The 12,544-nt window shown below is 53.8% G+C and overlaps 1 protein-coding gene across 1 annotated transcript; it reads left to right on the plus strand.

Annotated features, from left to right (window-relative positions):
* Nucleotides 1-6,730: 6,730 nt before the first annotated feature.
* IER3 (immediate early response 3) lies at nucleotides 6,731-9,250 on the plus strand. The gene is made up of 2 exons (XM_084648549.1): nucleotides 6,731-6,974; nucleotides 7,828-9,250. The coding sequence occupies exons 1-2, from the start codon at nucleotides 6,771-6,773 to the stop codon at nucleotides 8,134-8,136; spliced, it is 513 nt and encodes a 170-aa protein (XP_084504675.1). The 5' UTR covers nucleotides 6,731-6,770; the 3' UTR covers nucleotides 8,137-9,250.
* Nucleotides 9,251-12,544: the final 3,294 nt, after the last annotated feature.

Here is a 12,544-nt window from a genome sequence, read left to right on the forward strand (position 1 = left end):
GGGGGGGTGATGCGCCGCTCAGGAGGTGGGGATCGGGGGGGTGTGATGCACGGCTCAGGAGGTGGGGATCAGGGGGGGTGTGATGCACGGCTCAGGAGGTGGGGATCAGGGGGGGTGTGATGCGCGGCTCAGGAGGTGGGGATCGGGGGGGTGATGCGCCGCTCAGGAGGTGGGGATCGGGGGGGTGTGATGCGCGGCTCAGGAGGTGGGGATCGGGGGGGGGTGATGCACAGCTCAGGAGGTGGGGATCAGGGGGGGCTGTGATGCGCGGCTCAGGAGGTGGGGATCGGGGGGGTGATGCACGGCTCAGGAGGTGGGGATCGGGGGGGTGTGATGCGCGGCTCATGAGGTGGGGATCGGGGGGGTGTGATGCGCGGCTCAGGAGGTGGGGATCGGGGGGGGTGATGCACGGCTCAGGAGGTGGGGATCGGGGGGGGTGATGCGCGGCTCAGGAGGTGGGGATCGGGGGGGTGATGCACGGCTCAGGAGGTGGGGATCGGGGGGGTGTGATGCGCGGCTCATGAGGTGGGGATCGGGGGGGTGTGATGCGCGGCTCAGGAGGTGGGGATCGGGGGGGGTGATGCACGGCTCAGGAGGTGGGGATCGGGGGGGTGTGATGCGCGGCTCAGGAGGTGGGGATCGGGGGGGTGTGATGCATGGCTCAGGAGGTGGGGATCGGGGGGGTGATGCGCGGCTCAGGAGGTGGGGATCGGGGGGGGTGATGCGCGGCTCAGGAGGTGGGGATCGGGGGGGTGTGATGCGCGGCTCAGGATGTGGGGATCGGGGGGGGTGATGCGCGGCTCAGGAGGTGGGGATCGGGGGGGTGATGCTCGGCTCAGGAGGTGGGGATCGGGGGGGTGTGATGCACCGCTCAGGAGGTGGGGATCGGGGGGGTGTGATGCGCGGCTCAGGGTATGTGTGGTGTGCAGGTTTCGTAGTGGTAGCAACTCCCCCCATCTTTTCCTGTGCTGTATATTTATACCTGCTACTGTGTTTTCCACTCCATGCAGCTGAGGGATCACAGAATCACAGAATATCGGAGGTGGAAGGGACCCCTGAAGGTCGTCTAGTCCAACCCCCTGCTCAAAGCAGGACCAATTCACAACTAAATCATCCCAGCCAGGGCTTTGTCAAGCCTGACCTTAAAAACCTCTAAGGGAGGAGAGGTTTCAGAGTAACAGCCGGGTTACTCTGTATCCGCAAAAAGAACAGGAGGACGTGTGGCACCTTAGAGACTAACCAATTTATTTGAGCATCAGCTTTCATGACTTGCATCCGATGAAGTGAGCTGTAGCTCACGAAAGCTCATGCTCAAATAAATTGGTTAGTCTCTAAGGTGCCACACGTCCTCCTGTTCTTTTTAAGGAAGGAGATTCCACCACTTCCCTAGGTAACACATTCCAGTGCTTCACCACCCTCCTAGTGAAAAGGTTTTTCCTAATATCCAACCTAAACCTCCCCCACTGCAACTTGAGACCATTACTCCTCGTTCTGTCATCTGCTACCATTGAGAACAGTCTAGAGCCATCCTCTTTGGGACCCCCTGTCAGGTAGTTGAAAGCAGCTATCAAATCCCCCCTCATTCTTCTCTTCCGAGATTAAACAATCCCAGCTCCCTCAGCCTCTCCTCATAACTCATGTGTTCCAGTCCCCTAATCATTTTTGTTGCCCTCCGCTGGACTCTCTCCAATTTATCCACATCCTTCTTGTAGTGTGGGGCCCAAAACTGGACACAGTACTCCAGATGAGGCCTCACCAATGTCGAATAGAGGGGAATGATCACGTTCCTCGATCTGCTGGCAATGCCCCTACTTATACATCCCAAAATACCGTTAGCCTTCTTGGCAACAAGGGCACACTGTTGACTCATATCCAGCTTCTCATCCACTGTAACCCCTAGGTCCTTTTCTGCAGAACTGCTGCCGAGCCAGTCGGTCCCTAGTCTGTAGCGGTGCCTGGGATTCTTCCGTCCTAAGTGCAGGACTCTGCACTTGTCCTTATTGAACCTCATCAGATTTCTTTTGGCCCAATCCTCCAATTTGTCTAGGTCCCTCTGTATCCTATCCCTACCCTCCAGCGTATGTACCACTCCTCCCAGTTTAGTGTCATCTGCAAACTTGCTGAGGGTGCAATCCACACCATCCTCCAGATCATTTATGAAGATATTGAACAAAACCGGCCCCAGGACCGACCCTTGGGGCACTCCACTTGATACCATCTGCCAACTAGACATGGAGCCATTGATCACTACCCGTTGAGCCCGACAATCTAGCCAACTTTCTATCCACCTTATAGTCCATCCATCCAGCCCATACTTCTTTAACTTGCTGGCAAGAATACTGTGGGAGACCGTGTCAAAAGCTTTGCTAAAGTCAAGGAACAACACGTCCACTGCTTTCCCCTCATCCACAGAGCCAGTTATCTCGTCACAGAAGGCGATTAGATTAGTCAGGCATGACTTGCCCTTGGTGAATCCATGCTGACTGTTCCTGATCACTTTCCTCTCCTCTGCGTGCTTCAGAAATGATTCCTTGAGGACCTGCTCCATGATTTTTCCAGGGACTGAGGAGAGGCTGACTGGCCTGTAGTTCCCCGGATCCTTCTTCCCTTTTCAAAAGATGGGCACTACGTTAGCCTTTTTCCAGTCCTCCGGGACCTCCCCCGGTGGCCATGACTTATCCGAGATAAAGGCCAGTGGCTCTGCAATCACATCCGCCAACTCCTTCAGCACTCTCGGATGCAGCGCATCCGGCCCCATGGACTTGTGCACGTCCAGCTTTTCTAAATAGTCCCGAACCACTGCTTTCTCCACAGAGGGCTGGTCACCTCCTTCCCATGCTGTGCTGCCCAGTGCAGTAGTCTGGGAGCTGACCTTGTTTGTGAAGACAGAGGCAAAAAAAGCATTGAGTACATTAGCTTTTTCCACATCCTCTGTCACTAGGTTGCCTCCCTCATTCAGTAAGGGGCCCACACTTTCCTTGACTTTCTTCTTGTTGCCAACATACCTGAAGAAACCCTTCTTGTTACTCTTAACATCCCTTGCTAGCTGCAACTCCAGGTGTGATTTGGCCTTCCTGATTTCACTCCTGCATGACCGAGGAATATTTTTATACTCCTCCCTGGTCATTTGTCCAATCTTCCACTTCAAGTTGCAGTGGGGGAGGTTTAGATTGGATATTAGGAAAAACTTTTTCACTAAGAGGGTGGTGAAACACTGGAATGCGTTACCTAGGGAGGTGGTAGAATCTCCTTCCTTAGAGGTTTTTAAGGTCAGGCTTGACAAAGCCCTGGCTGGGATGATTTAACTGGGAATTGGTCCTGCTTCGAGCAGGGGGTTGGACTAGATGACCTTCAGGGGTCCCTTCCAACCCTGATATTCTATGATTCTATGATTCTTGTTAGCTGCTTTTTTGCGTTTAATATCAGCAAGGATTTCACTGTTAAGCCAAGCTGGTCGCCTGCCATATTTGCTATTCTTTCTACACATCAGGATGATTTGTCCCTGTAACCTCAATCAGGATTCTTTAAAATACAGCCAGCTGTATTTTAAAATACAGGAAGTGGGTTTTAGCCCATGAAAGCTTAGGCCCAAATAAATCTGTTAGTCTCTAAGGTGCCACAAGGACTCCTCGTTGTTTTTCTGTGTGTGTGTGTATTCTGTGTGTCTATTGCCCAACTCATGGTGTGTGTGTATTTTCTGTGTGTGTCTATTGCACAGCTCCGTGTATGTGTGTATCTATATGGGGGGAGGTGTATATTCTCTGTGTGTCTCTTGCACAGCTCAGGGGTGTGTGTATGTAATCTGTGCATGTGAGAGAGAGTGTGTGTGTTCTCTGTGTGTGTCTATTGCACTCCTGGAAAGGTGTATATACACAAACCCAGGAACCAATCCCTGCAACAAAGCCCGTTGTCAAGTCTATCCACATATCTATTCAAGGGACGCCATCATAGGACCTAATCACATCTGTCACACCATCAGAGGCTCGTTCACCTGCACATCTACCCATGTGGTATACGCCATCATGTGCAGGCAATGCCCCTCTGCCATGTACATTGGCCAAACTGGACAATCTCTATGCAAAAGAATAAACGGACACAAATCAGACGTCAAGAATTATAACATTCAAAAACCAGTCGGTGAACACTTCAGCCTCCCTGGTCACTCGATTACAGACCTAAAAGTGGCAATTCTTCAACAAAAAAACTTCAGAAACAGACTCCAACAAGAAACTGCAGAACTGGAATTAATTTGCAAACTGGACACCATTAAATTAGGCTCGAATAGAGACTGGAGTGGATGGGTCATTACACAAAGTAAAAACTATTCCCCCCTTGCTAATTTTTTCCCCCGCTGTTACTCACAACTTCTTGTCAAATGTTTGACATGGGCCACCCTGATTATCACCACAAAAGGTTTATTTTTCTCCTGCTGATAATAGCCCACCTTAATTGATGAGTCTCATTACAGTGGATATGGCAACCCCCATTGTTTCATGTTCTCTGCATCCGAGGAAGTGGGCATTAGCACTTATGCCCAAATAAATGTGTTAGTCGGGTGCCACAAGGACGTCTCGGTTTTTTTGCCGATACAGACTAACACGGGTACCACTCTGAAACCTGTGTGTGTGTGTGTGTGTGTGTTCTCTGTGTCTGTATTGCACAGCTGGGGGGGGGTACTCTCTGTGTCTATTCCGTGTGGGTAACACTAAGAATACACACACACAGATATCTATTGCACAGCTGGGGTGTGTACACAGTGTGTGTGTGTGTATTCTTAGTGTGTGTCTATTGCACAGATGGGGGGTGTATATACACTGTGTTTGTGTGTGTGCTGCACAGCTGTGGAGTGTATACACAGTGTGTGTGTGTTGCACAGCTGGGGTGTGTGTATACACTGTGTGTGTGTGTTTGTGTGTTGCACAGCTGGGGGAGTGTATACACAGTGTGTGTGTGTGTTTGTGTGTTGCACAGCCGGGGGAGTGTATACACAGTGTGTGTGTGTGTTTGTGTGTTGCACAGCCGGGGGAGTGTATACACAGTGTGTGTGTGTGTTTGTGTGTTGCACAGCTGGGGGAGTGTATACACAGTGTGTGTGTGTGTTTGTGTGTTGCACAGCTGGGGTGTGTGTATACACAGTGTGTGTGTGTTTGTGTGTTACACAGGTGGGGTGTATACACACTGTGTGTGTGTGTTTGTGTGTTGCACAGCCGGGGGAGTGTATACACAGTGTGTGTGTGTGTTTGTGTGTTACACAGGTGGGGTGTATACACTGTGTGTGTGTGTTTGTGTGTTACACAGGTGGGGTGTATACACTGTGTGTGTGTGTGTTTGTGTGTTGCACAGCCGGGGGAGTGTATACACAGTGTGTGTGTGTGTTTGTGTGTTGCACAGCCGGGGGAGTGTATACACAGTGTGTGTGTGTGTGTGTTTGTGTGTTGCACAGCCGGGGGAGTGTATACACAGTGTGTGTGTGTGTTTGTGTGTTGCACAGCTGGGGTGTGTGTATACACAGTGTGTGTGTGTTTGTGTGTTGCACAGCTGGGGGAGTGTATACACAGTGTGTGTGTGTGTTTGTGTGTTGCACAGCTGGGGGAGTGTATACACAGTGTGTGTGTGTTTGTGTGTTGCACAGCTGGGGTGTGTGTATACACACTGTCTGTGTGTGTTTGTGTGTTGCACAGCTGGGGTGTGTGTATACACAGTGTGTGTGTGTTTGTGTGTTGCACAGCCGGGGGAGTGTATACACAGTGTGTGTGTGTTTGTGTGTTGCACAGCCGGGGGAGTGTATACACAGTGTGTGTGTGTGTTTGTGTGTTGCACAGCTGGGGTGTGTATATACACAGTGTGTGTGTGTTTGTGTGTTGCACAGCCGGGGGAGTGTATACACAGTGTGTGTGTGTGTTTGTGTGTTGCACAGCTAGGGTGTGTGTATACACTGTGTGTGTGTGTTTGTGTGTTACACAGGTGGGGTGTATACACTGTGTGTGTGTGTTTGTGTGTTGCACAGCCGGGGGAGTGTATACACACTGTGTGTGTGTGTTTGTGTGTTACACAGGTGGGGTGTATACACTGTGTGTGTGTGTTTGTGTGTTGCACAGCTGGGGGAGTGTATACACAGTGTGTGTTTGTGTGTTGCACAGCTGGGGTGTGTGTATACACAGTGTGTGTGTGTTTGTGTGTTGTACAGCTGGGGTGTGTATATACACTGTGTGTGTGTGTTTGTGTGTTACACAGGTGGGGTGTATACACAGTGTGTGTGTGTTTGTGTGTTGCACAGCTGGGGTGTGTATACACAGTGTGTGTGTGTGTTTGTGTGTTGCACAGCTGGGGTGTGTGTATACACAGTGTGTGTGTGTTTGTGTGTTGCACAGCCGGGGGAGTGTATACACACAGTGTGTGTGTGTTTGTGTGTTGCACAGCTGGGGGAGTGTATACACAGTGTGTGTTTGTGTGTTGCACAACGGTGGGGTTGCACACCCCGTGTGTACTTGCAGATTTCCTGCATTCCTTATTTCTTGTCCTGCCCCCCCCCCCCGAGCCCCGCCCGCTACGTGTCATCCCCGCCCGGGCTCCGGGCAAGCACCGCGCGGCGGCCCGGGATTTCCCCGCGGTGATTGCAGGCTGAGCTGTCACCCCCGGGCGCAGCCAATGGGGCGCCAGGGGCGGGGCTCGCCCCATTCATAAAGCGGCGCCGGGCGGGGCGCGGGCAGTTGATCGTTCTGCGCCGCAGCCGAGGACTAGTTCTGAAAATCGCGCTGCGCCCCGGTCTCATGAACGCGCTGTACGGTGCCACGAGCATGTGCTTAGCCTACGAGCCCCGGATGGCCGCCCTGCCCAGAGCCGAGCCCCCCCGCAGGGGCACCGGCCCCCAATACTTCACCTTCGACCCCCTGCCCGCGGTGAGCCAGACCCCTTCCCGCAGGAATCCGGCCCGGGGCAGGAAACGACTGCGCAAAGTGCTCTACCCCCCCGTGGTGAGTCTGTGGGGGTGGGGTAGAAGCCGGGACGCCTGGGTTCTCTGGGGGGCGTGAGGGGGGAGTCGGGACTCCTGGGTTCTCTGCGATGTGGGGAGGGGTCTTTTGGGTTAAAGTGGGGGGAGGGGGATCGAGGAGTGAGGGCCCACCTTCTGATCCAGCCCCCCTCTGTGCCTCAGTTTCCCCCGCTGTAGAAGTAGGCTACTGATGGTTCTCTGGGTCAGTCCCTGCTGCTGGAGGGAGGGTGAGGGTGGTGTAGCCTCTCCCCAGTGGAGGGGGGGGGGAGCTAAGACCTGTAGCCCGGCCCCCCTTGCTGTGGGCATACAGACAGTGCAGGATGAGTCACCCCATTACACCTGCTGCTGCGTGTCCTGGACAGGAAGCCCCATGCACAGGTCTCTCTGCCCCAGAGATCCCTGGCTGATGGGGGTGCTGCATGTGTCCCAGGCTCCCGGCTGTTCACAGCCAGGGGTGAGTCTCTTGCTAATCTGCCCCCAGCTGGGAGCAGTATGGGCCATATGACACATGGGGGGGGGATATCTAGATCATGCTCAGTGCAGTGGGGTTCAGGTTGCCTGGCTCAGCTGCTGAGCCCGAATCTCAAGTTGGTTTGGTGGAATAGGGCATTGTGGGTAGAAACAGAGAATTCTGGGTAACCAGGCTGTCCTCTTAGCCATGGTGGCTGGGTGTGGGGCCTCCTGGGTTGTGGGATTGGCCTGGGGCTGAGTGCCAGGGCATTCTGGGTAATCTGTTGGGCACAGGGCACTTGGAGTAGGACTGGTGCATTGTGGGTAATACATGGGTCCCCCTGCCAGCCAGGTCTCTAATGTCCTGTCTCCTTCCTCCTGACCAGGTGAAACGCTACTATCCAGCCAAAGAGCGCAGCCAGGCCAAGCGTCTGCTTTTCATCCTCCTCACCATCGTCTTCTACCAAGTCTATAATGCTGACGAAGACCTGGCCCTGGGGCCTGAGCAGGGGGTCCGTGACTGCTCTGCGGAGAGCGGGAGCTCCCGTGTGGAGACCCCCCTCTCGGAAATGCTCCCGACACCCCTGGAGGTCCCAGAGATGGCCAACACTACCAGTTTGCACGGGGGCCATGCGGCTGTTGAATCCACCGTGGAAATCAGCCAGTTCCTGGAGCAGAATCCAGCTGCTTTCTGAGATTCCCCACCCAGCGTTTCTCAGGCCAAGACACCTAAGGGGTCAACTGGGCTGGGCTCCAGCCACTCATGGGTTAACCCCGCCTGGTCTTCGGCCAGCTCTTTCTGCTGCTGTCTCTGAACGAAGCCAGTGAAGAATCTGGACGCCGCCGGACACTTGACGTCAATAGCAACGTGAAACCTCTCCGCAGCCGTGAGCAGGGAATTCCTGGCTCCAGCCATGACTGAGACATTGTGTGGCGGGGAGGGGTATTACTGACATAACTTATTAATATCTAATATTTATATTATTTATACATTTGTAATTTAAAGATAGTGTGCTATTTAATGATCGAAGCCGGAACATGCTGGCGAGGAAAACGCTGCTTTCATCCAGGATGGAATAAAACCGTTAAATGTCCTCATCCGTTTAAACAGGGACATGTATCTTGCTCTTGTTTCTCTACGGGGACTTTTAATTGATGTTTGTTAGTGCCGTTACCCCGGGAGGAGAAACCCCGCTCTAATGGGTAGCAAAGCAGCCGGAGGGATAGCTGGCTGCAAATCCCAGGGAGGTATAAAGCTGGAAATGCTACTGGGCGGGGTAAAAAACTTTGATGGCCAAATGTGCTAGAATTCAACGCTACAGTTCTCCAGGCGGAGGCCGGGCTGGGTTGCTCTGTGGCAAAACAGCCTCTGACCCTTGGGTCTCCCATAAAGTAGCTACTTGATAGGGGCACAGAACGAAGACAGCACTGGTGCATTGGGCGGAGGGAGAAGTTTGGAGCCCGAAAAATGATTCGGGTGCTTTAAACCAGGATCAAACAGGGATTTTCCTGACCCTGGGAGGAGGAGAGAAGTCACGGGAAGAACGGCCCGCACTAAAGAGAGCGCGGACCCCTCCGCCCTTCCCTCTCGGACCCCCCCAGCTATGTTTACGCCTGGGGTGTCTGACCAGCAGGGTCCTGCTTGCTGTCTACGCTTACTGTGTAAGCTCCTGTGGATGCTTCGGAGGCCAAGACTCGCCCCGAACTGCCCTGACTTCAGGCTGATGTTTCCAAGGCGTTTTTGCCCCAAACTCTTTCCCGGACAAGTCGTCCAACCTGTGTATGTTCTGTGAACAAAATAAACATGTTGACTCCTGCGAGTGTGTCTGATTTCTGGGGGGCAGGGGCATCCCACATCCTTTGGGGGAGGGGGTCGGCGTTAGGGGCTGGCTGGGCTGAAGGCGAAACTCAGCTCCCCTGGAGGAGCGCGAGGGTGTCAGGGCGCTGGAGGAAGGAGGAGATTGTGCTGGGAGGGGGCAAAGCTCAATTCAACTACAGGAGCATCCAAGGGGGGAGCAGGGGGTGGCCTTCATCTTCCAAGCCCCATCCACTTTCTGCATTACATCAGCTGGATACATTCTCATTGGCTGATGGTGGATCATGGGCGCAGGACCTTGGGAGAACTCTTCAGAGAGGCTAGCCCATCTCATAAAGGTGGGGTGCAGCCCCAGCCCTGGGAGGGAAGAGGGGTCCAGTGAATTAGAACAGGGGGTGCTGGGAGTCAGGACACCTGGGTTATCATCCTCAGCTGCATAGTAGGGTTATCTATTCTCCTCCCCCAATCCACAAGGCTTGTTACCTTTGGCAGAGTAACAAGCCTTGCGGGTAGGGGGGGAAGTGGTTGACATGATTTAGCTTGATTTCAGTAAAGCTTGTGACGCTCATGTGGCCACCTCACACACAAACTAGGGCAATGCAACCTGGCTGAATGCGGGTGCGAAAACAAGTCCTCTCTGGGAGCGATCGGTGGGTCGCAGTCAAGCTGGAAGGACATAGCGAGAGGGGCCCCCCAGAGATCCGTTCTGGGCCCGGTTTTCTTTAATATCTTCCATCAACGATTTAGATCACGGCACAGAGAGTACACATAAAGTTTGCGGACAATACCAAGCTGGGAGGGGTTGCAAGTGCTTTGGAGGATAGGATGAAAATTCAAAATGATCTGGAGAAACGGTCTGAAGTAAACAGGACGAAATTCAATAAGGAGAAATGCAAAGCACCCACTTAGGAAGGAACAATCAGTTGCACACACACAGAGAATGGGAAATGACGGCCGAAGGAGAACTGCGGAAACGGATCTGGGGGTCAGAGTGGACCACAAGCTGAATATGAGTCAATAGTGTAACGCTGTTGCCAAATATATTAGCAGAAGTGTTGTAAGCAGGAAATTAGAAGTAATTTTTCCGCTTTGCTCTGCACTGATTAGGCCTCAACGGGAGGATTGTGTCCTGTTCTGGGCACCACATTTCAGGGAAGATGTGGACAAATTGGAGAGAGTTCAGAGAAGAGCAGCATCAACGATTAAAGGTCTAAGAAAACATGGCTTAGGAGGGAAGATTGAAAAAATGGGGTTTGTTTAGACTGGAAAAGAGAAGAGCGAGGGGGGACATGAGAACAGTTTTCAAGTATGTAAAAAGTTGTAAAGAGGAAGGTGATAAATTGTTCTCCTTAACCTCTGAGGCTAGGACAAGAAGCAATGGGCTCAAATTGCAGAAAGGGCGGTTTAGGTTGGACATTAGGAAAAACTTCCTAACTGTCAGGGTGGTTAAACTCTGGAACAAATTGCCCAGGGAGGTTGTGGAATATGTGTTGATGGAGATTTTTAAGAGCAGATCAGAGAAACACCTTTTAGGGACGGTCAAGATAATACTTAATCCTGCCTTGAGTGCAGGGGACTGGACTAGATAACCTCTGGAGGTCCCTTCCAGTCCAACGCTGCTATAACCCATATAACTACAGTTTACATATAATTCTCTGGAGGTTTTCATTCTTCCTGGGTTTTTAATCATTAACCCTGATTTGACATGATTTAAAAATCAATCAAATCACCAGTTTAATGGTACTTCCTGGTGTCCCGGGACTCTAAGCCGTCCCGGCGTGTCTCCGAGAGGGTCTGGGAATCAGGGACTCTGTTGCACTGGACTCGACAGGGGGGTGTGTGTATCTGCCAACCAGCCTTTCTCAGCCCCGTCCCGTCATCCTTAGCTCCAGCAAATCGCTCCCTCTTGAGGGATCCATAGATCCGGTCTGTCTAATCTAGGTACGTATCCACCCGCCCCCAGCCGGATTGTTATCCATCTCTTTCTCCTCTGGGGTATTTTTAGCACCAAGCTCCCAGACAGCGAGGGCCGGAGAGGCTGGGCGAGCCACGCCCGGCGCCCTTGGCCACACGGATAAGCCCAGGGGCAATGACTGATAAGGGGCTATTCCAGGCTCTCTGCGGGGGCAGAGGAACTGCGGGTTCCCGCTGGTACCTGTCTGGGCCACGAGGGGAGGGTTATATATAGCGAGCACCCACGTATAGATAGCGTGTGCGGCAACGGACACTCAGCCCAGGGTGGCCTCAGCAGGACGCCTGGGTTCTCTCCCCGGCTCTGGAAGGGGAGTGGGGTCTAGTGGTTAGAGCAGGGGTGGGGGCTGGGAGCCAGGACTCCTGGGTTCTCTCCCCGGCTCTGGGAGGGGAGTGAGGTCTAGTGGTTAGAGCAGGGGTGGGGGCTGGGAGCCAGGATTCCCGGGTTCTCTCCTCGGCTCTGGGAGGGGAGTGGGGTCTAGTGGTTAGAGCAGGGGGGCTGAGAGCCAGGACTCCTGGGTTCTCTCCCTGGCTCTGGGGAGGGGTGGGGTGGGGTCTAGTGGTTAGACTGAGCAAGGGCAGCTCTGTGTGTGTTTTCATGGTCCAGCCTGGCTGGTGTGTGAGTCTGTGCACACATGCTGGGTCACACACACAACCCTCCGCTCTGCAGCTGAGAAAACACATGACGGAAAGCACTGCCAGGGGCCCTGGGCTCAGGTTGAGGCCGGGAATTGCCCAAGCTCGTGGCTTCCGGGCTCTGCCTATCTGCACGGCTGCATTTCCTCATACCCCAGAGGTGAGAACCACACGCGGCAGAGCCCACATCCGCCCCCCACCCGGCACAGAGAGCCCAGGGCCTAAATATAAAGAGCCACGGGGGGACAGAGGAGTAGAAATACCAGCACTAGAAATACACAACTCTTCCCCCACCCCTCACACACACACCCCCCCTGCCCCTAACACACTCACTAGGCCAAGTCTGACTTGGGGACAGGGAATGGAGTACAGGGCCTGTCCTCTCTAGGGGGCAGCAGCTCCCATCTGGCCCCAGGGCGGGGGCTGGCCGGCTCAAGGGGGCAGGGAATGGGGCATGGGGCCTGTCCCCGCTGGGGGGCAGCGGCTCTGATCATTCCAATGAGTCCGGCTCCCTCCCAGCCGAGAACCTCTGTGTGTAACGAGTTTGCTGGCTCTCTGCCCACATTACCAGTGCCCCCTCCCCTGCCCCCCACGCCCCCAGGCATTAACTGACCCCTGGCCAGCAGCCCCGGCAGAGTGGGTGGGGGTCAAACATGCCACCGACAGCGAGTGCCCCCTAT

Source organism: Lepidochelys olivacea (genome assembly GCF_965140295.1).
Source record: "Lepidochelys olivacea isolate rLepOli2 genome assembly, chromosome: 14".
In the NCBI taxonomy this organism is placed as follows: Eukaryota; Metazoa; Chordata; order Testudines; family Cheloniidae; genus Lepidochelys; species Lepidochelys olivacea.

Coding starts and splice junctions, on each gene's coding strand:
- IER3 (XM_084648549.1), top strand. CDS start 6,771: ATGAACGCGCTGTACGGTGCCACGAGCATGTGCTTAGCCTACGAGCCC. Junction 6,975..7,827: donor AAGTGCTCTACCCCCCCGTG/GTGAGTCTGTGG, acceptor CCTCCTGACCAG/GTGAAACGCTACTATCCAGC.